Source organism: Geotrypetes seraphini, chromosome 10 (assembly GCF_902459505.1).
Source record: "Geotrypetes seraphini chromosome 10, aGeoSer1.1, whole genome shotgun sequence".
Classification (NCBI taxonomy): Eukaryota; Metazoa; Chordata; class Amphibia; order Gymnophiona; family Dermophiidae; genus Geotrypetes; species Geotrypetes seraphini.
This window is the reverse complement of record NC_047093.1, coordinates 54,983,986-55,010,787: the sequence shown is the minus strand read 5'-3', so window position 1 is coordinate 55,010,787 and position 26,802 is coordinate 54,983,986. Positions and strand designations below refer to the sequence as shown.

At 43.4% G+C, this 26,802-nt stretch overlaps 1 protein-coding gene across 2 annotated transcripts in view; it reads right to left on the bottom strand.

The window, feature by feature from the left end:
* Positions 1–26,802, bottom strand: part of NTNG2 (netrin G2) — a 111,970-nt gene that overhangs the window by 6,557 nt on the left and 78,611 nt on the right. For both annotated transcript variants that reach the window (XM_033959903.1, XM_033959904.1), the window contains one exon: positions 4,573–4,740. In XM_033959903.1, the coding sequence (XP_033815794.1) occupies positions 4,573–4,740 (168 nt within the window). The remainder of the gene's footprint in view (positions 1–4,572; positions 4,741–26,802) is intronic.

The following is a 26,802-nucleotide window of genomic DNA, read 5'->3' as shown; positions in this document are numbered from 1 at the left end:
GGATGGTCTATGCAGTGAAACCCCAACTGCATCAAAACATCCACTGTTTTGCTAGCTTTGTGAGCAGGTGCATTGTTTTAAGAAGTGGGAACTCCTTACTGCAGCTTCCCTCTGCTTGTTTTCTTTCGATGCCTCCTTTAATCAGCAGAGCAAGTTGAGTTAGTATATTGCATTAACTGGCTTCTTAGAAGATAGACGATAGAGAATGACACAGGGGCAAATTTTTCACCGTCCCCATGGGGACTCATTTTCCTGCCCCTGCCCTATTCCTGCAAGCTCCATCCACATCTGCACAAGCCTCAAACCCTTTAAAATCCTAAGTAGCAACATTCTAGAGCTCAGATTGTGATGTCATAATGCCTCATTCCACCAATGCCTAAGCTCCATCCACATCTGCACAAGCCTCTAACACTTTAATATCATAAGTGTTGGAGGCTTGTGTGGTTAAGGCAGAGCTTACGGGAATGGGGCAGTGACAGTGACAAAACTTGTGGGGCCGGGATGGGAAAATTGAGTTCCTAAGGGGACAGAGACAAATTTGTCCCCATGTCATTCTCTAATAGACAACACTGTGGCCATGACCTTTCCTGCTGACATTTGGTTCTTGAATTTCCTTGGGCGAACCTGAGTGTTGCCATTGCATGGACTGTTGTTTTGTCTCTTCATAGTGTTTCATCATCAGTAACTAGTCGTTCCAAAAAGTTGGCACCAGCTTGCTGAAAATGCTGCAAAATCAACTTGGATGTGTCCACTTGCCATCGTTTCTCATCATCATTCAAACATTTAGGCATCCACTTGGCTGACAACTTCTGCATACCCAGCTGCTCGTAGATTAAACACCTAACACATTCCCTGGGTATCTGTAGTGTATCAGCAATTGTTTTAGTCAGTATTCACCGATATGCCAAAATCAGGTCATGGGCATGATGAACAATTTCATGACGGCTCGGAGTTCCACACTTTTTATTGACATGGTTCAATCAATGATCTGAAACAATGTCAAAACATAGCAATATGATTCTGCAAATTGGCACTTTGTAAAATATAATAACACTCTTTTTCAGCTATAGTGACAAAATGACGCTCAGAATTTAGGAAGTTGGTTGGGCTGAGACCTTTTCAGAACACCCTTGTATTTGTGATCAGGGTTGGCTACTGTTGGAGACAGGTTATATTACATTACATTACAGATTTCTATTCCGCCTATACCTTGCAGTTGAAGGCGGATTACAAAAGATTTGACTGGACATTTTCCAGTGAAGATACCCTTTTTTTTTCTTTTTTTTTTTTTTATAACAGAGGAGATATAGCTGGATAGATTCCGAGGGGAACTTCCAAGTTGGAGGTGAATTGAAAATGCAGAACTAGTGATTTAAATAAATAGATTACAGTTAGAGTAGGTGAGATTACTATACATTTCAGGGATCTGTTTACTTGGTAGGTGTTTTTGGGGGGGGGTTTAGGGGGGAATTATCTGGAGATATGGTGATGAGGGTTAAGATTTTTGGATGAATTTTTTGAAGAGTAGGGTTTTGATTTCTTTTCGGAAGGTTTTGTAGTCGTCCGTTGTCGTCAGCAGGTTGGAGATGGTATGGTTGAGTTTTGCTGCTTGTGTTGCTAGAAGGTTGTCAAACATTTTCTTGCGCTGTGTGCCTTTGAGTGGGGGGAAGGCAAAAGGGTTCGGAGTTCTTCTGTGTCTTGAGGTGAAGATCTGGTTTAGATTACTGGGCTTGATACACCTGTGCTCTGTCCCAGTATGACAGCTCTTATGTATGGTCTTATGTTGAGGGGAAGAGAAACTATGTTTCTGGAATGCTGACTGTCTTTCTAACTCATAAAATTCTTCTGCCTGACATCTTTTAATTAGCCATAGACTTCCCCACCCCCACCCCTTCTTCAAACTAGCACTGGCAAGCTTTTTACAATTCATTTAGATTTCCTGGTTCTCATTCTGTTCTGACCTTTAGAAGAGATGTTAGCTCCTGAAAGCTGGTCCAATAAAAAGGTATCACTTTATATATATCTTTGATTCATTTATTAACCTTTATTTTTGTCCACTCTCGTACTATGCATTCCTCAAAATTCCGTTTTTGATATAATAGGGGGCGGGGGAGAGGAAAATAGATCCCAGCTTGGTAATTTAGGCAGGCTGCTGAAATTCTTCAGCCGCGAGGCTCTTAATATGCAGCCCTTAGTTTAAAAACAAGTATTATTACTGTCTATTGTACAGTATAGAAACATAGATGACGACAGAAAAGGGCTACAGCCCATCAAGTCTGCCTACTCTGTTTACCCACCCCCTGTCTATGCCCTAATGACCCAATTTTCTTATCTTGACCCTCTTAGGGATCCCACATGGGTATACCATTTATTCTTAAAGTCTGGCACACTGTCTGCCTCGATCACCTGCACTGGAAGCTTGTTCCAATGATCAACCACTCTCTCTGTGAAGAAATACTTTCTGGTGTCGCCATGAAATTTTCCGCCCCTGAGTTTGAGCGGGTGCCCTCTTGTGGCTGAGGGTCCCTTGAGAAAGAAAATATCATCTTCCACTTCGACACTTCCCGTGAGGTACTTAAATGTTTCGATCATGTCGATCATGCAGGGCAAGTTCTAATGATGTCTGTGATCTACTGTAACGTGCAGACAGGGTCGGTGTTAGGTAGAGACCCAGGATAGAAACTAGGGAGGGTTCTAATGCATCCCTTCAGGCTATGCTTCCTTCTTCTTAAAGTAAGCTTGGGGGCCCTCTGTGGCATGGTTTCCAAACCCCTAACTGCAAATATCTCTCAGGGTTTCCCTAGCTGGCCAGGACACACAGTCACCCTTTTCTTAGGACAGGTACACCAGTTTGTTGTTCATGAACTTGGAATCACATCTTGTTGCTAAATTATTTGGTCATCATCCCCACGACTGAAGGCAGAAAGGGATAAAATGCACCGGTAAAGTGGGCCAATGATTATGAAAAGGCCTGGGGCTATTAAGTGATGATAAACTAGGAATGACTGCACAAACCTAAGCAATAACCAAAGATGGTGTATGTTATAGCTTCCACGCTGTGGAACTCTCATCCACTGAACATGAGACGAGAACCAAATGCCCCTAAAAACCTTTCTCTTTAGAGATGCCTTTGTCATATAGATTAAGATTTTGATATCAGCTCACCTTGGGCCTATCTGTACCCTCCTATGTTTTTTTCAGTCCCCAGCCCATTTTTAAAATTTTTTTGAAATGATGTAACCCTAGCATTTTCCCCTCTGTCTCCTGTGAGGTCTCCCTTTTCATTTTAAAGAATTTGTGTTAACCACCCTTGTAAATTTATTTTTTATACCAATTTTTAATGTAAACTGCTTAGGTTGTTAAAAGCGGTATATCAAGCAAAAATAAACTTGAAACTTGAATAGAAACATGATGGCAGATAAAGGTCAAATGGCCCATCCAGTCTGCCCATCCACAGTAGCCATTATCTCTTCTTCTCTCTAAGAGATCTCAAATGCCTATCTCATGCATTCTTGAATTCAGGCATAGTCTCTGTCTCTACCACCTCTTCCAGGAGACTGTTCCATGCATATACCACCATTTCTGTAACAAAGTATTTCCTTAGACTACTCCTGAGCCTATCAACTCTTCATACTAGGCCCTCTCATTCCAGAGCTTCCTTTCAAATGACTAGAACCATAGAAACATGATGGCAGAAATAAAAAATATTATCCTACTAGTCTAGAAAGAATTCATCACAGTTTCATGACAGGATTCAGTTTTAGGTGCTTCTTAAAACATATCTAAATGTGTGAAAAAATGTCCGCCACCCTCCCCCAGCCGGCCCGACGGTCTACAGAGTTTGTCATTCTGGTTCCTGAGGAAGGGAGTTTCCCGAGACCCATCTGTTGGCATTCTTCTTTGCTTTTTGGGGAGTTCATCCTTCACTTTATTCCAGCTAAGTTGGCTGTGTGTGATTCTGGCTTTTGGGGGGCGGTTCTCTTAGAAATTGTTGCCTGTCTTTACCCGTGTGTGTTGCCTTGTGCTTTATTTTGGCACTTTTTTCACTGTTTTGATTGATTTATTTATTTCACACACACTGGAAGAGCCCTATGATGGTGTGGGGGCAGGGACTGGTTGTCCTTGTCTCATGATTTGAGCGCAGGAGCATTGCTCCTATCGCTGTCTTATCACACTGAGGGCACTTCCTAATCATACTAAATTATTGATTTCTTTAATTCTTGTGGAGTTCATTGTTGTGTGCTGCGGGTTTGAGACAGCCAACGATTCCTTTGAGAACCTATTGATCTTATCTGCCTCCTTATTGGTATCTTGTTAAGTTTCTCTGGCAGTTCTTTTGGAGTTTATCATTTTTTTGTTTTTTTTTTGTTTTTTTGTGAAAAAATAAGGGGGCATTCCCTTGGAATAAGGCATACAGAGAGACGTGCAGCACTTACAAGAATGGGCTTTATGTACTGTCTATCTAGACCTACTAAATAGCCATTCATGTCACAGATCACCTAAACATTGCCCAGAACCCTTCTCTGTTCTCTATCCAGGTGCCCATCAAGGTCATGAAACACAGTTCCTTACCAATGCAGACATTCTCATCATCCAGCTCTGCTGATGTATTGCGATAATAACCAAGCCGGCAGTGCTGGCAGTGCTGGCCTCGAGTGTTGTGCTTGCAGCTCACACAGGTCACCACATTCAGGAAATCAATGTAACTGCAGCGGTTGGAGTGGCCATAGCACTCGCAATCTAGTGGGAGAGACAAGGAGAAGGGGATCAGATATAGGGGGCAAGAGGATGGCGCTTGCAGAGCACATTGTACACAACTTGCCCGCTTCTTACCCAGCCAGGCAGAAGCACTGCAGAAACCATTGAAAACAGAAGAAATGTATGAAGGATGGGAAGGGCCCCTTGTATGAAGCCACACCATTATAGTATTTTAACTGTGGACAGTAAGGTTGAGTGAAAAAAAAATGGTAAGGGCTCCAGGGGAAACTGGTCTGTGGCTTCTAGATTCTCATCATTACTGCTGTGCCCAGGGGGAAAAACCCCCAGTTGCTCCATTATTCCAAAAGGGACCAGTTCCAGTGATTCTTGAAGCCCATCAGAACAGGAGGCAACTGCTAGACGTCCCAGTGTCGCTGCACCCTCTTCCCCCCCAAAACAATACAGATATACTGTAAGCTGGTTTTCAATATATGCATAAGATATGTTGGTATACAAAGGAGGAAGAGCGTGCAAATGTATCTCATGCATAATCATTGTAGTTATCTTGAAAACTAGACTGCTTGGCATTTCCTTAGGGCTGGGTTGAAAATTCCTGCTGTAGAGCGGTAGTTCTCAAACCTGCCCTGGGTGACCACCTGCTAGTCTGGTTTTCAGGATATCTCTAACAAATATTCATTAATTAAAAAAAAAAGTCTGTTAAGTATCAATAACAATCTACAATACACTCACAAAATTTTAAACATTGAAAATGTAATATATTTATAAAATAATTAACATACTACAATCATTGTTACTACTCATAAATACATACACCCAATGTCCAGAGAACACTACAATTGGTTTATCACAACCTTGAATTCCTGTTCAAAAGATTACATTACATTAGTGATTTCTATTCCGCTTGTACCTTGCGGTTCAAAGCGGATTACATAAGAAGAAGCTGGACATTTCCAGGAGGGTACGTGACATTTAGGGTAAGACATAGTTACAGAATGAGTATAGACTTGGTAACATTGGATGAGAGCAGTTATATTACATTACATTTCAAATCTTTTTCCAGGCGTTGGTAGGTAATATGAATCGGTAGGAAGAATTAGGTTTTTTTTTTTTGGTTTTTTTGGTCGGTTGAGGATATGGTGTCAGGGAGTGGGTAACCTGGTCGGTGTATGTGGAAGAGGAGATTAGGTGTTTTGAATATGCTTTTTGAAAAGTAGCGTTTTGAGTTCTTTGCGGAATGCTTTGAAGTCAGATGTTGAGGTTAATAATCTGGTTATGGAGGGTTCGAGTTTTGCTGCATGCGTTGCTATGAGGTTATCGTAAAGCTTTTTACGATGAGTGCCGTTGAGTGGTGGGTATGAGAATGGTGTCAGTGTTCTTCTTATTCTGGGTGGAAGGTTTCGGTGTAGGCGATCGATTAGATAGGCAGGTGCTGTACCGTTGAGTACTTTGAAGATTAGACAGTATAGTTTGAATTGGATTCTGGCTCTGATCGGTAGCCAATGTGAGTCTAGGTAGGCGTTAGTTATGTGGTCATATTTTCCGAGGGAATAGATTAGTCTGAGAGCCGTGTTCTGAATGGTCTGTAGTTTAAGATGTAATCTTAAATGCTTTGTAATCCTCTGATGTTATGTTGATGACATAAAAGCATCTTCTATTAATCAGTTCTATCAACTGTCGTCACATGGAAAGTCTCTCTCAAATTCTCACTCAACACCGGCCTGTGTTTCAATAAACAACGTGTTCAGGAGTAGAGAACCAAACAGGAGATCCTCAGGAACAAACAACCTTCCTGTACACTTGTTAGGATATACATATCTTGTCTCTATCTCTATCTTTCCTATCTTCAATGGAGTTCCTTTCATTAATCAATTGTTGCATTGTAAATCGCTTAGGTCAGTAAAATGCTGGAGCAGTATATCAAATCTTAATAAACATAAACATTATGAACCACATAACGACTGCAGCAGACAAAGTGGGTTACAAAACCAAGATCAATACACATCTTTTGAACAGAAATTTAAGGCTGTGATAAACCACTTGCATTTAAGATACAGGGGTGTTCTCTCGACATTGGGGGCCAAATTCTATAAATAGCATCTTGATTGTAGGCAGCCAACTGCTGCCTAACCAGCCAATTGGTTCGCACGTTTCTAAAAATAAAAATAAAAAACTCCTGAGGCAGGCTGCCTACATTGTAGGCACTTCCAGGAGCCTAGCAATGCGCTTAGACCTGCCTAAGCTCACCTAAAGCTAGGTGTGAGCATGCCTTGACCCAGATGTAGCCTTAGGTCAGCCTAAGTGGCCCTATGCACCTCCCTAGGCCTGCAGTAGATGCTGGCCTACATTGGAAGAAGACATAGCCGCTGAGCTTATTGCAGCAAGGGATAAGTTTAGCGGCTGTGGCCGCCAATCTCCCCTGGAAGATCGCTGGCAGAAGGGCTGCCCAGTCCCTCCTGCCAGTACCCCCCCCCCATACCCGAAGATCACCAACAGGAGGAATGCCCAATCCCTCCTGCTGGTGATGTTCAGGGAGAGGGTGGGGTTCCGGCAGGAGGGATGTAGTGCTGCATAATGGTGATAAGTACAATATATATCTGCTCTAAAGAGTACAATCTAAGTGGGTACTTAAGGCAACAACAAATAAGGTGACTTGTTCCAAATTACAATAAGTATCAGTAGCACAGCAAGATTGAACCATGACTCCCCTGTTCTGAGCTCTAAGCCAATGGGCCCCAAACCTATCCCGGAGGACCTCCAGCCAGTCAGATTTTCTGGATAGCTACACAGAATATGCATGAGAGAAATCTGCATGTAGTTGAAGTGGTGCATGTAAATCAGTCTCATGAATATTATTGCAGATATCCTGACTGACTGGAGTTACTCCAGGACAGGTTTGGGAACCACTGCTCTAAGCACTGGGCCACATAACAACACAGTAAGATGGTATATGCTCTCCGAGTGTGTAATGCCAGTGGCCAATGGCGCCATGTCACATTCAGTGAGTGTACAACTGTGGTTGTTCACAGAGCCCAGCACTAAAGACCCTGACCATCTTCAGTCCAGGTTACTCAACCTTCAAATGTTATGAGAATCCTGCTTCACCTAGGTCCTTCACCTAGGTCCTTGGTTACCTAGGTCCTTCTCTATGCAATTCTTTGCCACCCCGCATCCACTCAGAATCCTCCTATTGAAGTTCAAACCATTACTCAAAACCCACCAATTTATTGAATCTTTTGGAGAGCCTCTGAGCATGCGATGAGATGAGGTTTGTGTATGGGCAGGGCTGGGGCAGAACAGGTTGTGACTGGGGGTGGAATGGGGCAGGCCATGTGCCTCTTTTTTTTAAGTAAGAAATTTGGTAACCCTATCTCACACCTAGTGCAGAGGCTATATCACTAATGTTACCATATGTCCCATTTTGAACGGGACCATCCTGTTTTTAGTTAGCCTGTCCCATTGTCCCCAAGCACAGCTTCAGGACGCCAAAATGTCCCATTTTCAGGGGCCCGCTGTACGGTAGCAAATAACCCCCCCTCCCCCGGTACCTTTTTCTAATCCTGGTGGCTGCCTCCTGTCCTGATGCCTTCCGGCAGCAGCAGAGTGGCCCACCTGCCTGGTCCCGCACTGCTCACTGAATGGCTGCCGTCAGTTCTCATGAATCCCACAAGAACTGATGACAGCCATTCAGTGAGTGGCACAGGATCAGTCAAGCGCGTGAAAAGCTCGTGCCTGCCTTGTGCACCGCTCTGCTGCTGCCAGAGACATCAGGACAGGAGGCAGCCGCCGGGATTTAAAAAAAAGTACCGGGGGGGGGGGGGCTGGGAGGTCTGGGGGGAGGTCCTGTCCCATCCCGTTTTTAGGAAAAAAATAAATGGCACATTTATTCACTGGCACATCACTCACTTGGAATGGAGACTCTCTCTCTCTCTCTTATAACAAAGATACTAACAGTGATTAAGCATGCATGCACTGCACTAAATACACATTGATTAAAGCTACACACCTGCTAATTGCAAGCCAGATTCCAAACATCAACAGGGTTAAAGTACTAGGGCAAAGTAAAATGCATATTTTGACACTTAAAAAAAGTATAACAAAAAACAAATTAAAAATGTACTCAAGTAGAAAAGTGCCTAAAATAATTTTTTTGAGTAAAAGTACTGCAACTACAATGTTTGTTTATCAAGAATTGTTACCAGCTTTAGCTTCATCTCCACTATAAAGTAACCCAACGGCTAACCAGTTCAAACAGGCAACTGTTCTTATAGGCTATATAGTACTCCCCTGAAATTCTTGAGGGTTCCGTTCCAGGAGCACCTGTGAATTTTGAAAAACCACAAATGTGGTTTAGGAGAGGATCAGAGGCGGAGAGGGCTGCAGGAGCAGCGGCGGGTGCTAAAAAAACAATATTTAGGCTGGCAGGCGGTTTGGCTATGCAGAAGGCTGATGGGGGGGAAGAGGAGGAGGAATCGGCTGTGCAGAAGGCTGATTGGTTGATGAGGGGAGGGGGGAGAGAAGGAGGAATCAGCTGTGCAGAAGGCTGATTGGCTGATGGGGGGGGAGAGGAAAAGGAATCGACTGTGCAGAAGGCTGACTGGAATCGATGGCTGTGCAGAAGGCTGATTGGTTGATGAGGGGAGGGGGGAGAGGAGGAGGAATCAGCTGTGCAGAAGGCTGACTGGAATCGATGGCTGTGCAGAAGGCTGATTGGTTGATGAGGGGAGGGGGGAGAGGAGGAGGAATCAGCTGTGCAGAAGGCTGATTGGCTGATGGAGGGGGGGGGAGATGAAAAGGAATCGACTGTGCAGAAGGCTGACTGGAATCGATGGCTGTGCAGAAGGCTGATTCGCGGACTCAGTCTTTCCCTGTATTTTCTGACCGGAAGAGGCAGTCAGAAAATACAGCAAATGACGGAGTCCGTGATTCACGAACCATGAATTTGCAGGGGTCTACTGTATTCAATGAACAGCAAAATTTAAGATGAAATGATCCACTGTTTGCTTGCTGAGGTCTGCAATAGCAAAATCCTGTTCCCAGTTTGCTGTTTCATTTGGTTTACTGAGGAATTGTCATTTATATCTCCCTTCCACTTTTAACTGCAAGCATCAAATGTAACTAGGTAAAAGTAATTTTAAAAAAAAGGCAAAATTACTGTATTCAGTGAAAGAAAAAGTAGCAAATGTTATCGTATAGTAATTAGTTACATTTACTCAGGGTCCTTTTACTAAGGTTTGCCTTAGCATTTAGCGTGCGCTAATCTTTAGTGCATGTTAAATCGGTTAGCACACTTTAGCAAAAGGACCCCTTAGTTACTATACAACACTGATCATAAATTGCACAAAACACTCACAGTGATCATGAACAAACATATGGTATGATTCCATACATGTAAACTAACAAAAAATAGGAACACTTGTAATATATAATGTATGTATTTATAAACAAGGGAAAAAAGACCTCAAAATACCCCTAGAATGTGATCAATGAGTCACAACTTTTTCGGGGTGGGTATCATCACTGGTCAAAAACTCTTGATTTTTTTTATTTTTATTTTATTATTTTAAATATTTTAAATACAATTTTTTTGTGTATGCTTTTCTGAGTCAAAATATGACAATATAAAAAAAATTTTCTCTTTCTTCTTATGAATGAGCATATATAAAACTAGCATCTTATATATCAAGTATTCACATGATATTTATCATATTTGAATGTGAGATACTGAAAAAGCACTTATCTCAACAACCCGACGGAGGCCCAGCCCGTTTCGCACTGATGGGCTTCTTCAAGGATAATGATAAAGCTTAAGATAGTGCTAGTGTGGTGTTCAATATTGCTCGGAACTCTTAAACAAAAGAAGAAAAGAAAGAAAGAACACATTATATTTGTATTGTATTGAACAAATCATTGGATTTTTTAAGAACAATGTTAAATATTCAAAGAATGACTAAAGAAAGCACCTGTTTGTCAATAGTATTATTAATTTGGACACATTTATATCGAGATTAAGATGATATGAATTTACTGACTAACATTTTTTGAATAAATCAAAAATCTAATTTTGATGACTGTATTTAAAAGCTTTTGAAAAACATATTGATGCAAATATACTTAAAGCAACCACTTTCCATTCATAAATTTGTCATTGTTTCAGTCGACATACAACTGACAACTGAAATGGCACTTATGATTAATTAAAACGCTAAAATTCTTACTAGCCATCGTTGTCTTAATAACATCAAAAAGATGACGTAACTTGAACTGCCTGGCTGTTCTAATTTTAACCAATGAATTTATGAACAATTTGAACAAAAAGCCTGTGGTTAACGTTTTATCCAAATAGCACTCAATATATTAAACATGATTTGAATAATGTTTGCCATTCAAAAAAGCCTCTACTGATTTTACCGACACAAATTTGTAACTAAGATGGCGCTCGTATTTGAATTGAACACTAAAGTTTTTTCAACCAATCATGCCTTAGATAACGTCAATATGAATGACGTACGTTATCTAAGGCATGATTGGTTGAAAAAACTTTAGTGTTCAATTCAAATACGAGCGCCATCTTAGTTACAAATTTGTGTCGGTAAAATCAGTAGAGGCTTTTTTGAATGGCAAACATTATTCAAATCATGTTTAATATATTGAGTGCTATTTGGATAAAACGTTAACCACAGGCTTTTTGTTCAAATTGTTCATAAATTCATTGGTTAAAATTAGAACAGCCAGGCAGTTCAAGTTACGTCATCTTTTTGATGTTATTAAGACAACGATGGCTAGTAAGAATTTTAGCGTTTTAATTAATCATAAGTGCCATTTCAGTTGTCAGTTGTATGTCGACTGAAACAATGACAAATTTATGAATGGAAAGTGGTTGCTTTAAGTATATTTGCATCAATATGTTTTTCAAAAGCTTTTAAATACAGTCATCAAAATTAGATTTTTGATTTATTAAAAAAATGTTAGTCAGTAAATTCATATCATCTTAATCTCGATATAAATGTGTCCAAATTAATAATACTATTGACGAACAGGTGCTTTCTGTAGTCATTCTTTGAATATTTAACATTGTTCTTAAAAAATCCAATGATTTGTTCAATACAATACAAATATAATGTGTTCTTTCTTTCTTTTCTTCTTTTGTTTAAGAGTTCCGAGCAATATTGAACACCACACTAGCACTATCTTAAGCTTTATCATTACCCTTGAAGAAGCCCATCAGTGCGAAACGGGCTGGGCCTCCGTCGGGTTGTTGAGATAAGTGCTTTTTCAGTATCTCACATTCAAATATGATAAATATCATGTGAATACTTGATATATAAGATGCTAGTTTTATATATGCTCATTCATAAGAAGAAAGAGAAAAATTTTTTTATATTGTCATATTTTGACTCACAAAAGCATACACAAAAAAATTGTATTTAAAATATTTAAAATAATAAAATAAAAATAAAAAAAATCAAGGGTTTTTGACCAGTGATGATACCCACCCCGAAAAAGTTGTGACTCATTGATCACATTCTAGGGGTATTTTGAGGTCTTTTTTCCCTTGTTTATAAATACATACATTATATATTACAAGTGTTCCTATTTTTTGTTAGTTTACACTTTGTTATTTGGTCACTTGAATTTTTCCATTATTTTTCAGTATGATTCCATACATGGGCATACTGATTTACACCTAGCAATGGCAAAATCTCTGGATAAATAAATAAATTCATGCAAACCATTCTGAGCTCCCCTGGGAAAACGGTATAGAAAATTGAATAAATAAATAAATAGGGTTTTATCTGCCATCATATTCTATGCTCCTATGCAAATACTCATGGCTTTTACATTTACACATACAGAGTCATGGAATACATATAATTGCCCTGCATATTCACCCCATCACAGTCCGTACACTGTATGCCACACAATTTCATCCAGAGCTGGAGACTGGAAGAGGTACCTGGTCATATAGGCTTGTCAACATTAGGGGGCACCACCTGCCTTTTTTTTATAATTGAGAGAAACTTAATGCAAGTGGAAAAAAAGCAGAAAAAAACGTTGAAAAACTTGCAACATGGGGGGGCTGTATAACCTCTCCACTTCCCTGCATAGTACAGAACACGATATATTATTTGTTCTGCCAGCACTGGTCACTGGTAACTTGTGTGCATCCTATGTGACATCCGCTCTTCTCACAGGAAAAGCACTAATCAGGCTGCTAGCAGTCTCTTAACAGGTATGCAGTCTCTACCCACTAGCCAGGTGGCATTAGCCTGAGGGGATGCTGGTAAACTGCTGTTTCCATGACAGCGGAGGCCAAGCCCTGTCTGTTTGTCTCGTTTGATCAGCTGTGATAAGAGAGAATGTCAGATGTGCCGAGATCTCACTCTTTGCGCTCACCATCTGCATGGGACTCATGTGCACTCAGACAAAGGAGGGAGATCACAGCCCATCAGTATTCATTCAGTTTTCCCGCTCCACAGCACTGCCCACTTACGTGAACGGATGTACATCCGAGTTTCCACGTTGCTTTATTCTTTGATATACCATTTATCAAACAGATACCTAAACGGTTTACAATGGAATAAGTCTAAAAAAATAGTAAAAATAAAAGAGGAATACATGACAAACTGACATACTGGAAACAAAGGGGAGGAGGGACGAGGTAAGTTAATAAATACATTGATACTGAAAATAAAAATAAATGGAGGAAAGAGGTAAGAACATAAGAACATAAGCAGTGCCTCCGCCGGGTCAGACCATAGGTCCATCCTGCCCAGCAGTCCGCTCCCGCGGCGGCCCAAACAGGTCACGACCAGTGTTCCCTCTAAGCGGGCGGGTGTTGTGAGCAAACTTTTTTCACTGTGAGCTAAAAATATCGGGCGCCAGCAAGTTATGAGCCAAATAAATATGTTGCTTTCTACCACAGAACTTCCTTACGTTTGTATGGAATCTATCCCCTTTCAACTTTAGAGAGTGCCCTCTCGTTCTCCCTGCCTTAGCTACTAAGTCTATTCCCTTCAGTACCTTGAATGTTTCTATCATGTCCCCTCTCAATCTCCTCTGCTCAAGGGAGAAGAGGCCCAGTTTCTCTAATCTTTCGCTGTACGGCAACTCCTCCAGCCCCTTAACCATTTTAGTTGCTCTTCTCTGGATCCTTTCGAGTAGTACCGTGTCCTTCTTAAAGTACCAGTGCTGGACGCAGTACTCCAGGTGAGGGCGTACCATGGCCCGGTACAGCAGCATGATAACCTTCTCTGTCTCTTCAGTCCAGCATCTGCCCCTTCCATTCACTGTCTGTCTTTCCCTGCCATCTCTCCTCCTGCCCCCCCCCCCCCCCCCAATTTGGTCTAGCATCCATCATCTTCCTTCTGTTCCCCTCATGGTCTGGCATCTCTATCCTTCCCTCCCCCCTGTGGTTTTTAGCATATCTCTCTTCTCATTTCCTCCACTCAGATCTGATCATTCTCTGCTCTCTCTTCCCTTTTCTTCTCTGGTCTTCCTTCTCTATTTTCTGCCTCCATCTAAATTAAATTCTTTCTTACTATTTAGTCCCGTTTCCCTCTTTTCACTGTGTCTACACACAGCTTGTCATCCCTTTCCCTCACCCCTCCATTATCTTACTATTTTCTTCCCCCTTTATTTATCTCCTCCTTCCATCCAGTATGTGTTCTTTCCCCACTTCCATTCAGCATCTGCTCTCCCTTCTCAACTGACATCCATCTGCCTTCTGCTCTCTCTCCCTTCTTCTCACTTCCATCATCTGTCCCCTTCTCTCTCTCTCTCATCTCCTCCATTCCATCATCTGCCCCTTCTCTCTCTCTCTCTCTCCCCCCCCCCCCCAACTTCCATCATCTGCCCCCCTTCCCCTCACCTTTGTGGGTCACTTTCTTTCCCCTGAGGGTGGCTCATGTCACAGGGGAAGCTTTGGCCGAGCAGAACCGCTTGATTGACAGTGGAACTTACTTGATTGATGTCGATGCTGGGGCCCGTTGCCGTTTGAAGGAAAAAAAAAAAGGTGGAAAAAAGGAACCTGTAAAGGCGAGAGGAAGGGAAACCTCCAGGACAGCTGCTTTTTGCCCTCCTTCAGCGGCCCAAGAGTTCAGACCAGCAGCGGCAGCTCTGTATGCTTTTAACTTCGGCACAGAGCTGCCCCTAATCAATAGTTTAGCGCGGTTTCATGAGACAGCCTCGGGGCCTTTGATAGCCGGCCCGCTTCGATGATGCGATGTGGGCCGGCCTAGCAAAGGCCCCGAGGCTGCCTTATGAAACCGCGCTAAACTATTGATTAGGGGCAGCTCTGTGCCGAAGTTAAAAGCATACACAGCTGCCGCTGCTGGTCTGGAGGTGCGGAGACAAGGCAGGAGGCAAACGCGGTGGAAGGCAGGAGTCCCGGCGAAGGCAGGAGTCCCGGCACAGCGACTGCAACAGGAAGTTGCAAGTCAGCTGACGCCGGCCTTTCGTTGCGGCGGGGACCGAATCCTTCGCGGACCGGCAAGATTTTGTTTGCGGACCGGCGGTTGAAGAACTGTGCTCTACACTGTGTGCGCTGTGACGAGAAACATGTGCGCTGCGAGGTAATATTTTGTGCGCGTGCGCACGTCAACGCAGCTTAGCGGGAACACTGGTCACGACCTGTCTGAATCACCAGAAGGGGCCCCCTTGCCACCTTGGTTTCCCATTGAGTCCTATCTTCCCATCGAAGTCCTAACCCTCTGGTCTTGCACATGCACTACCTGGTTGGGTTTCTATACTTATTACCTGGTTTGCTTTCTATACCTGTGTTACATCCCAGCACCTCTCTCAGTATCCTCTCTCAGGTAGAAGGGGTAAATACCATGAAGGCCATGAAGGAGCTACATAGATTCTATTTGAAGGAGTTTAGGTCAGAGATTGTAGGCATCTTTGAAAAGAACGGTCTAAAGTTTGAACTTAAATTTTTCCAGAGAGTTTTCTAGATGGAGATTCAATGGGAGGGCATTCCACAGAGAAGGGGCAGTGACCGAGAAGATGGTTTTATGAGTTCTGTCATAAAATACTGTAGTTCACGTATAGAAGGGATAGTAAGTAGGTGTTGATTATTGGAACGAAATGTCCGGGAGGGAGCTTAAGGAATCAGAAGTTTGTCACACGATCTGAGTTAGCTGTATCCTCAGGGATTCAGAACAAAAATAAAGTTGCATAAAGTGCTTCTGTTTAACTAACACAATCCATTTTTTGACTAGATGCCGAAAGTTTCCTTAGGTCAGATCTGTTCTTCTGTACCTAGGATCCCTGGCTTGAGTAAAGGAAATTAGTTCCTTAAAATCAGGAAAATGTTATTCCAGAAATATTTTCTGTTTATTTTATTTACTTGCTTTCATTGGCGTACCAAGGAGGGGGGAGGCATCCTCCCCAGGTGCAAGCCATGAGGGGGTGTTCCCAGCCTTGGAGTCATGGTCCAGGAACTTCCCTTCTCACAGTCCAGTCCCAAGGCTCTGGATAGTCCCTGTGGTCCAGCATGTTCCCAGCCTTCTCTCCTGTCTGATGACCCTTTACCTTCCGTGAAGCTGAAAAAACTGCCGGCCTCGGCAGTGATTCAGCTACATCGCCCATGGCTCCCCTTCCTGCTTTCTACATCTGCCAATGACGCAACTTCCTGTTTCCACCTGGGTGGATTGTGGCAGAGGCAGACGCGAAAAGCAGGAAGGGGAGCCACGGAATGGGGTAGGGACAAGAACAGTGACAAAACTCATGGAGACAGGACGGGGAAATTGAGTTCCTACAGGGATAAATTTGTCCCCATGTCATTCTCTACATGGAGCCCAGCCCAGGAGCCAACTTTTCAAAATGATTGTGCTAAACCCAATGGAAATTACTCCTCCCTGGATACAGTCAAAGAGTTTTCTCAATATTAAGCAGATGTTCACTATGTTTCTGTGGGGATATTTCCGCTTGAGCTACTTGGATACTTTTAGTACTAGCTGTAATATAAGCACCTACCCCAGACTCAGGGTACACACATTTCTGAGTCTGGGGTAGGTGCTCATATTACAGCTAGTACTATAAGTATCCAAGTAGCTCAAGCGGGAATATCCCCCACAGAAACATAGCGAACATGCGACATGGAAAGCCATGTACGTCAACGCCCACAGTTTGGGCAACAAGATCCTAGAATTAGAGACTAAAATGAGGAACGCTGACCTGGATGTGGTGGCGATATCTGAGACCTAGCTCACGGACTCCCACGGGTGGGACATGGTCATACCGGGCTACAATTTACTTTGCCATGACAGAGAGGGCAAAATGGGAGGAGGTGTAGCACTATATACTAAAGATGACATTAAAGTCACCAGAATCTCAGATGTCAGGTACACAGGGGAAATCCTTTGGGTAAATTTGGCCAGGGAGAAAGACAAATGCCTGTATTTTGGCGTAATATACAGACCCCCAAGACAACAGGATGACCTGAATATGGAATTGATCGGAGACATAGAGAATATCACCTTGCGTGGGGATACAGTACTGTTAGGTGACTTCAATATGCCTGATGTGGATTGGAACACACTTTCCTCTGCATCCAGCAGTAGCAGGAGGCTATTGAACTCTATGAAGGGAGCAAGACTGAGACAACTGGTATTGGAGCCAACAAGGGAGCAGGCAATACTGGACCTGTTACTTACCAATGGCGAAAGTGTCACAGAGGTCTCAGTGGGCGAAGCGTTGGCCTCCAGTGACCACAACATGGTATGGTTCATTCTCAAAAAGGGGTTTGCCAAATCTAACACATTGACCAAGGTCCTCAGCTTCAAGGACACCAACTTCGAGGGCATGGGGGAATTCATCCATCATGCGCTACAAAACCAAGCAGTAACAGATAACGTAGAAGAAATGTGGTCAGCTCTGAAAGATACCATACAGGAGGCAACCAACCGCTATATAAAATCAGTAAGTAAACAGCGAAGGAACAATAAGCCACAGTGGTTCTCTGCAGAGATCTCGGGCCTCATAAAAGAGAAGAAAAGAGCGTTCATTTCTTACAAACAATCAGGGAATCAGGACTCGAGAGAAGACTACCTGGCCAAGGCAAGAGCCGTCAAAACAGCAGTTAGAGAGGCCAAATTCCGAAACGAGGAGACATTAGCGAAGAACATCAAGAAGGGCGATAAATCCTTCTTCAGGTATATTAGTGACAGAAACAGAAACACAGGCGGGATAGTACGCTTTAGGAAACCAGACGGGAACTATGTAGAAGCAGACTCGGAAAAGGCTAAACTTTTAAACGAATACTTCTGTTCGGTCTTCACCTGCGAGGCGCCGGAATCCGGCCCTCAGCTACAGGCAAGGGATGGCTCAGTAGACCCGTTTAGTAATTTCGAGTTTACGCCAAGCAGTGTCTACTGTGAGCTGTCTAAACTCAAGGTTAACAAAGCGATGGGGCCAGACAACCTACACCCCAGGGTGCTCAGGGAGTTAAGTGACGTCTTGGCGGAACCACTATCCGCGCTCTTCAATCTCTCCCTTAGTACGGGTATAGTCCCGTTGGACTGGAAAACGGCTAACGTCATTCCACTCCACAAAAAAGGTTGCAGGATGGAGACTGCGAACTATAGACCGGTGAGTCTCACATCAATAGTGAGCAAGCTGATGGAAACTCTAATCAAACGTCAATTGGATATAATCCTGAACGAGGAGAATCTACGGGACCCCGTCAACATGGATTTACTATGGGGAGATCCTGCCAATCCAACCTGATCAGCTTCTTTGACTGGGTGACGAGGAAGCTGGATGTTGGGGAGTCCCTGGACATCGTATACTTAGACTTCAGCAAAGCTTTCGATAGCGTACCACACCGCAAGTTGAGCAAAATGAGTTCTATAGGATTGGGTGACACATTGACAAAATGGGTTGAGAACTGGCTTGGAGGTAGGCTTCAGCGGGTGGTGGTGAATGGCACCCCTTCTGAAACGACGGAGGTGATCAGTGGAGTGCCGCAGGGCTCGGTCTTGGGCCCAATCCTGTTCAACATCTTTATAAGAGACTTGGCTGAAGGGTTTTGAGGTAAAATAACATTATTTGCAGATGACGCCAAACTATGCAATGTAGTAGACAGGAGTGCAATGGTCAAAAACTCAATGGCCGACAATATGACGCACGACCTACTCCTACTGGAGCGCTGGTCTAGGATCTAGCAACTAGGTTTCAATGCCAAAAAATGCAAAGTCATGCACCTTGGCAGCCAAAATCCATGCAAAAGTTACACCCTTAATGGCGAGATCCTAGCAAGGACTGTAGCAGAACGGAACTTAGGGGTAATCATCAGTGAAGACATGAAGACTGCCAATCAAGTGGAGCAGGCTTCATCTAAGGCTATACAAATCATAGGGTGTATAAGTAGGGGTTTCGTCAGCCGTAAGCCTGAAGTCATTATGCCATTGTATAGATCCATGATGAGACCCCATCTGGAATACTGTGTACAATTCTGGAGGCCTCATTACCGCAAAGATGTGCTGAGACTGGAGTCGGTCCAGCGAATGGCCATCCGGATGGTCTCAAGACTCAAGGACCTCCCATACAAGGAACGGCTGGATAAGTTGCGGCTATACTCACTCGAGGAACGCAGAGAGAGGGGAGGCATGATCGAGACGTTCAAATATCTCACGGGCCGTATCGAGGTGGAAGAAGATATCTTCTTTTTCAAAGGTCCCTCCCACGGCTACAAGAGGGCATCCGTGGAAAATCAGGGGAGGGAAGCTGCACGGTGACATCAGGAAGTACTTTTTCACCGAGAGAGTGGTTGATCGCTGGAATAGTCTTCTACTTCAGGTGATCGAGGCCAGCAGTGTGCCTGATTTTAAGACAAAATGGGATCGTCGCGTGGGATCTCTTCACAGAGAAAGGTAGGGGAGGGTCATTAAGGTGGGCAGACTAGATGGGCCGTGGTCCTTATCTGCCGTCTATTTCTATGTTTCTATTCTCATTTCCAGGGATGAGCAATAGTTCTCCCAAGTCTACGTGGCTAATAGGTTGTTATGGACTTTTCCTCCAGGAACTTTCCCTGTCTTCTTTTGAATCCATCTGTGTTCCTTGTCCCTGTTCACAAATGGATCCGTTTCTTTACATTTGACCAGTACAGTGAGATGCTTCCAGCATAGGAGCCAGCTCTGTGGGTGCTGTGGATACTTGAGCACCCCCAATATTAAACAAATTCCTTGACTGTATCCAGAGAGAGGTAAATTTTGTTGGGTTTAGCGCCCAATAATTTTGAAAAGTTGACTCCTATGGCTCCCAGGTCTGTGCTGAGTCCTGGGCTCTGGTCTTCTGTCAGCTCCCTGCTCTACAAACACCAATAGGAATCCTCACTCCAGTTTCCCTGCTACTGCCAAAACCAAACCATGGGTCTCGCACCCAAACCATGGGTCAGGAAGGCACGCTGACAACTTCTCATGAGTTGTGTGACTAAGACAGCCTCTGCTGGGCTAGCTAGGTGAAGGGCTCATGTTTCTACCCTTGTGCCCAGGAATTAAAATCAGGTGGTGGAATTGAGATCCTGGCTGTATATCAGCCTACCCAGTAGCAGCATGGCAGACTCACTACTTCTTCCTGTGTACAAGATTCTTTCTCAAGCATGTCCTAAAAATATCCAACTTCAATGCACTGAAATTACAAACAATTAGAAAACCTTCCCCTCAGTATCATCTGCACAACGCTTCCATGAGAATCCTGAGATTCAGCCACAGATCCACTTAGGTTTGCTCACTTCTCAGGTACAGATGGGTTGCTCTCTGCAAAAGTTTGTTGTGAAGGTGATTTTGGGATTATACAAAGCTGTTGAATGACCCAGTTTCTACAGAAACACTATTTGCCAGGTCTGGTGTTTGAACTTATGTTTTAAATTCCTGATGAAAATAGTCAAAGAGTGGAGCAAGTCTTTGTTCCATGGTGCACTTGGAAACCAAATTACATGGGTCAAACAAGTGGTGTATTTCAACAAATCCCAAAAGAGGAGGGAGGTCCAACCTTATCAGCAGAAGAAACCAACCGAGAGCAAACAAAACAAAACTGCAGATCTGTACAAGACGCAGGCAAAATTTATTGTGACAAATTAAAATATATATAAAACCCTTTTACCAATCAAGGGACCCGACATGGTCCATGTTTCGGACAAACCTTTGTCAGGGGTCAGGGGTCCATGGTAAAAAAGGAAAAAAGAAAAATGTCACAAAAAATGTGGAATAGCGACAAAATATCTGTAACGCCAAGATTCACCAACTTCAATAAAACGTCACAAATCAACAAATCCCGCAACTTCAAACCAATTTCTTTGGCTAAAAATGTCATCAGGATCCTTAATCACAGGATGAACATTAGCTTTCCTCAGAGAATCAGGAACCACTCCCTTCAGATAACGACTTATTTACGATACAAGCAACGCTGTCACATAAATAACAGCAGAGCTAGCGATTTAAACAGGACAAAGATCAAGGGGAATGAATGTGTTATTTAAAAAAGAGATCAGAGTTGTAACTTGTTCCGTAAATACTGGTTCACATTCAGTCCACAAAGGTTCAGTCACAGACAGTGACGTACCTAGCATATGTGACACCCGGGGCCCATCATTTTTTTGACACCACCCCCCCCCCCATCTGTATGAAAAACATTATTTATAGTAACAATCCACACAAGAGTGTACCTAGGAAAAGGCAGCATCTTACAGTGAGCAGTACATCAATACACCCATTGTAAAACTAAACAAGTCAGACTAGTACAGATCAATCCTGCACAGTCAGTCCTAACAGAAAACCATGTCTTTCGTACACACAGAACATAGAAAACACCTTCGCCTAGTATGGAATATGTAATTACAAACTAACCCCTCCCCCTTTTACAAAACTGTAGTGTGGTTTTTAGCCACGGTGGTAACAGCTCAGATGCTCATAGAATTCTGAGTATCAGAGCTGTTACCACCACAGCCGGCGCTAAGAAACGCTCTACAGTTTTGTAAAAGGGGGGATAAAATAGAAATACGTAGACAAAGGTTAAATTGAACTACCAAGAAGCTGGACTCTGCAAACGATGCAATACCACAGAAACAGCGATGCATCTCCCCTAAAGCAAAAAAAATTAATAAATAGAAATTTTTTTTTACTTGTCTTCTCTGGTTTCTGCTTTCCTCATCTTCTTATCATTCTCTTCCTTTCATCCACTGTCTACCCTCTCTCTGTCCCTTCTAAATGGCATCTCTCTCCTTCTATGCCCCTTTCAGAAAGTGCATGCCTCCCCCTTCCATCTCTCCCTTCACCCCCATTAGTCTGGCATCCATCTTCTTCCCTTCCCTCCTCCAATGGTCTGGCATCTCTCTCCTCTCCTCTTCTTCCCTTTCCTCTCCCACACCCCCATGGTCTGGCATTTCACTCTCTTCTCTCCCTTCCCTCCACTTCCATAAGCATCACTCTCTTTCTTTCTCTCCAACCCAATTTCATCCAGTATCCTTTCCCCTTATGTCTCTTTCTTCTTTCCCTGCACACCATTTCCACCAGCATCTGCCCCCTTTCTCTCTCTCTCCACCACCCTTCCATACCACCCTGACTCCCTTTCTCTCCCTACACCACCTTGCTTCCTTTCTCTCCCTCTACCACCCTTCCATACTACCCTGACCCTTTTCTCTCCCTCCACCACCCTTCCATACGACCCTGATCCCCTTTCTCTCCCTCCACCACCCTTCTATGCTCCTTTCTCTCTCCCTCCAAACCAGCAAGGTCCCGTGATGACTACATCTGCCGGCTCTGCTCTGAAAGAAGTACATGACGTCGGAAAGGGTGGACTGGCAGACACAGAGAGTTGCGGCAAGGTCTCGCGATGACTGCGGCTGACGGCCCACCCCCTCCGACATCACGTACTTCTTCCAGAGCAAAGCCAGCAGCCGCAGTCATCACGGGACCTTCCTGCACTTCAGTGCAGCTGCCAACTCTGCTCCAGAATAAGTATGGCAGATGCTCTGAGGTGCAGGTCCCGTTAAAGAGTAGGTCGGGAGGTTCCGGACCCAGCCGGCTGTGCACCCCTCTAGGGCATGCACCTGGGGCAGTCCATCCCCCACCCCACCCCCGACCCTGGTATGCCACTGGTCACAGATGGTAATGTAACATCATCAGCACAAGGAAAATTAGTATCGATGGTTGCAATTTTATTATGCAGTGTTATCTGAAACTCCTGCCATGAGATACTACTATTTGTTATTTCTGTTGTGGTACCAGGCACCTGCAGCACAGGGACATTAAACAAACTTCTCACAAGAGCTTATAAGCTAATTATGATAGACACAGAACAAAAAGGGGAGAATCTATATATGAGGCTCATGTGAGAAGTAAGAAGGTGGATGATGAAGAATAAGAAGATGGGGGTAGAAGGAATAGGTGACAAATAAATGGTAGGATTAGGATTTAAATGCAGCCTCAAAAAAGTGGGTTTTCAGCCTGGTCTTAAAAACCGCCAGAGACAGAGCCTAAGGTGCCGAGTCAGGCAGGTTGATCCAGGCATGTGGCACAGGAAGGTAGAAGGGATGGAGACGGGAGTTGACAGTAGAGAAGAAGGGTAGAGAGCGACACAGGGACAAATTTGTCCCCGTCTCTGCAGGAACTCAATTTACCCATCCCGTCCCTGCAAGTTTTGTCGCTGTCCCTGCCCCATTCCTGTAAGCTCTACCTTAACCACACAAGCCTCAAACACTTATGATTTTAAAATGTTTAAGGCTTGTTCAGATGAGGACAGAGCTTAGGCATTGGTGGAATGAGGCATTATGACATCACAATCTGAGCTCTAGAATGTTGCTGCTTAGGATTTTAAAGTGTCTGAGGCTTGTGCAGATAAGGACAGAGCTTAGGCATTGGTGGAATGAGGCATTATGAAATCACCATCTGAGCTCTAGAATGTTGCTACTTAGGATTTTAAAGTGTTTGAACTTGTGCAGATGAGGATGAAAATTGCAGGGACAGGAAAAGAACTCGTTGGGACAGGACAGGAAAATGAGTTCCCATGGGAACGGGAAAAAATTTGTCCCCGTGTCATTCACTAGAGAAGGGTACTAACAAGAGAGACTTATCAGATGAATGGAGTTCCTGGGACAGAGCATAGGGAGTAATAGGAGAGATATTGAGGAGCCGCAGAGTGAATACACTTGAAGGATAATAAGAGGAGTTTGAATTGGATGCAGAAATGGACAGGGAGCCAGTGAAGTGACCTCAGGAGAGGGGTAACATGAGCATGATGACACTGGCAGAATACAAGGCATGCAGCAGCGTTCTGAACAGACTGATGTGACTTAGCAGGAGACCTGCGAGAAGCAAGTTGCAGTAATCCAGGGGAGAGATGTGGATGAGGGTCTTGGTAGCTTGCTCGGAAAGGAAGAGAAAGATTTTAGCAAGGTTTTAGAGGAAAAAGTGACAAGTTTTGACAGTCTGTTGGATATGCAAGGAGAAGGAAAAAGAGGAGTCAAAGAACACTCCGAGATTGCGAGCTGTTGCGATAGGGAGGATGAGAGTATTAACCACCGATGTAGAGAATGGAGGAGATGTGAAGCAGGTGTCGGAGGAATGATAAGGAGTTCAGTCTTGGCCATGTTGGATTTTAGATGGCGATGAGACATGTCAGAGAGGCAGGCGGAAATTCAGGCCTGGATTCCTGTGGAAATTTCAGGTGCAGAATGGTAGATTTTTAGAGTTCAATATTTTTATTTTTGAGTTGTAAGCATAGAGGTAGTACTGGAAGCTGTTGGAGGAGATTAGAGCGCTAAGGGAAGAAGTATAGATTGAGAAAAGACAGAGCTCTGAGGTACGCTGACCGATAGCGGGATGGCAGCAGAGGAGGATCCTCCAGAGCTTACGCTGACAGGTTGAAAATGCTGGCAGGTTGAAAATGCTGGGGCTGTTCTCCCTGGAGAAGCGGAGACTTAGAGGGGACATGATAGAAACCTTCAAAATCCTGAAGGGCATAGAGAAGGTAGACAGGAACAGATTCTTCAGACTGTGGGGAACCACAAGTACTAGGGGTCACTCGGAGAAATTGAAAGGGGACAGGTTTAGAACAAATGCTAGGAAGTTCTTTTTTACTCAGAGGGTGGTGGATACATGGAACACGCTTCCGGAGATTGTGATAGGCCAGAGCACACTACAGGGGTTCAAGGAAGGGCTGGATAGGTTCCTGAAGAATAAGGGGATTGAGGGGTACAGATAAAAGTAGAGGTAGGTTAAAGAAATATTCAGGAACCACTTCACAGGTCATGGGCCTGATGGGCCGCCGCGGGAGCGGACCGCTGGGTGCGATGGACCTCTGGTCTGACCCAGTGGAGGCAACTTCTTATGTTCTTATGCAACAGGAAAGATATGAGGAAAACCATGAACTAACAGGGCCCTGCCAGAGGTACAGAGTGACTGCAATTCCACTGGTTGAAATGTAGCCATGTCGTTAGCACTGCTGATCTTTCCAGACTTGATCAGTTGAACCCTACTGAGTGATCACATGTCTGATTTCACCTGATGAAGCTCTAGTTTAAGATATATTTTCCAAGTGTGATTTAGCCAAGTTTTGTCTGCTGAGGACAGGGCTGATCCAAATGCATTAGATGCTAGCCTATACCAGTATTTCTCAACTTGGTCCTGGAGTACCCCCTTGCCAAACAGGTTTTCAGGATATCCACAATGAATATGCATGGCTGTCTGGGAGTATTGTTTTATTTTGATTGAAGCTCTCTACCTAGTTTGCCTAATGTTTAAGCCAGCTCTAGCTGTGGATTTCACCTCAGGCCCCTTCTGCAGTCAATTTAGTCTGTCATACCTCAAATCTTTTTGGGAAGGTCCTTCCATGCAAGGACTTTGTATTCCACCACTGACAGAGCTGCTGTAATTTAGATAGCTTCAATAGTATGGTAAAGTGATGTGTGTGGTCAGTTTGCTATAAAAGCTGCTAAAACAAGTCACAGGAGCCAGTGATGCAAAGTACTTAGAACATTGAAACAACATATCTACCCTGAGCAATGTTCCCTCTAAGGACTGAGTTAATGTGAGCAAAAACCTTTTTTCATGAGCAAAGGACTCAGTTGATATGAGCAAACATTTTCCGTTACATTACCTTGATGGTATTATATACACTGGACATTACAAATTAAGAATTACAAAAATACATTTAAAAAAAAAATGGAAAATAAGATGATATTTTATTGAAAGGACTTAAAACATTTTTCAATTAGCTCTGAGGCCAACACCTCCTTCCCCAGATCAAGACAATAAGCTTTCCTAACCTGAGAAAGAAGGTTTTGGTCTCTGATAGTTGGTCAAAAATATATTAAAATTAGTCCAATGTAAAGATATCATCTTAATTCTATTTATATTTATTAACTACTAGCTGATGCCCCGGCGTTGCACGGGTATTTAATTATAGCAATAACACTGTAAATGGATTCAAATAAAGATACTTTATAGTGGTGAATGAAATTATTTTTTTACAGCTTTATAAAAAGTACAATATTCAAATTATAATGTGAAATATTTGACAAAATGAATACAATACAACTAACACAAAACTTGATTATAAACAACATTTTTAGTTTCACCTCCAGGAGCAAGAACATATAAATTCTTGGGTGAACCCACCCTTGAGCAAGCAACATAGAGTTGTCCATGGGAAAAACAGGGGGATCTTAAATCCACTCCACAGTATGTAATAGTCTGTCCCTGTGATTTGTTGATTGTGCTAGAGAATGCAAGTCTCACTGGAATTTGCAATCTCTTAAACTGAAAAGGAAGATGTGTTGCAAATTTCGTTCAAATCGGGCAAGCCGTTTTTGCGTTGGCAGCTTTTTACATTTTTTCCATTGACATGAATGGGTGAAATCTGAATTTCAGTTTGTAGCTCCGCCCATGTGTGCAGGTGGGCCGTGAGATCCCCAGAACATATCACCCCAGGTAGTGAGGGATCTGCATACCAAGTTTCGTTCAAATCGGGCAAGCCGTTTTTGCGTTGGCAGCTTTTTACATTTTTTCCATTGACATGAATGGGAGAAATCTGATTTTCTGTTTGTAGCTCCGCCCATGTGTGGAGGTGGGCCGCGAGACCCCC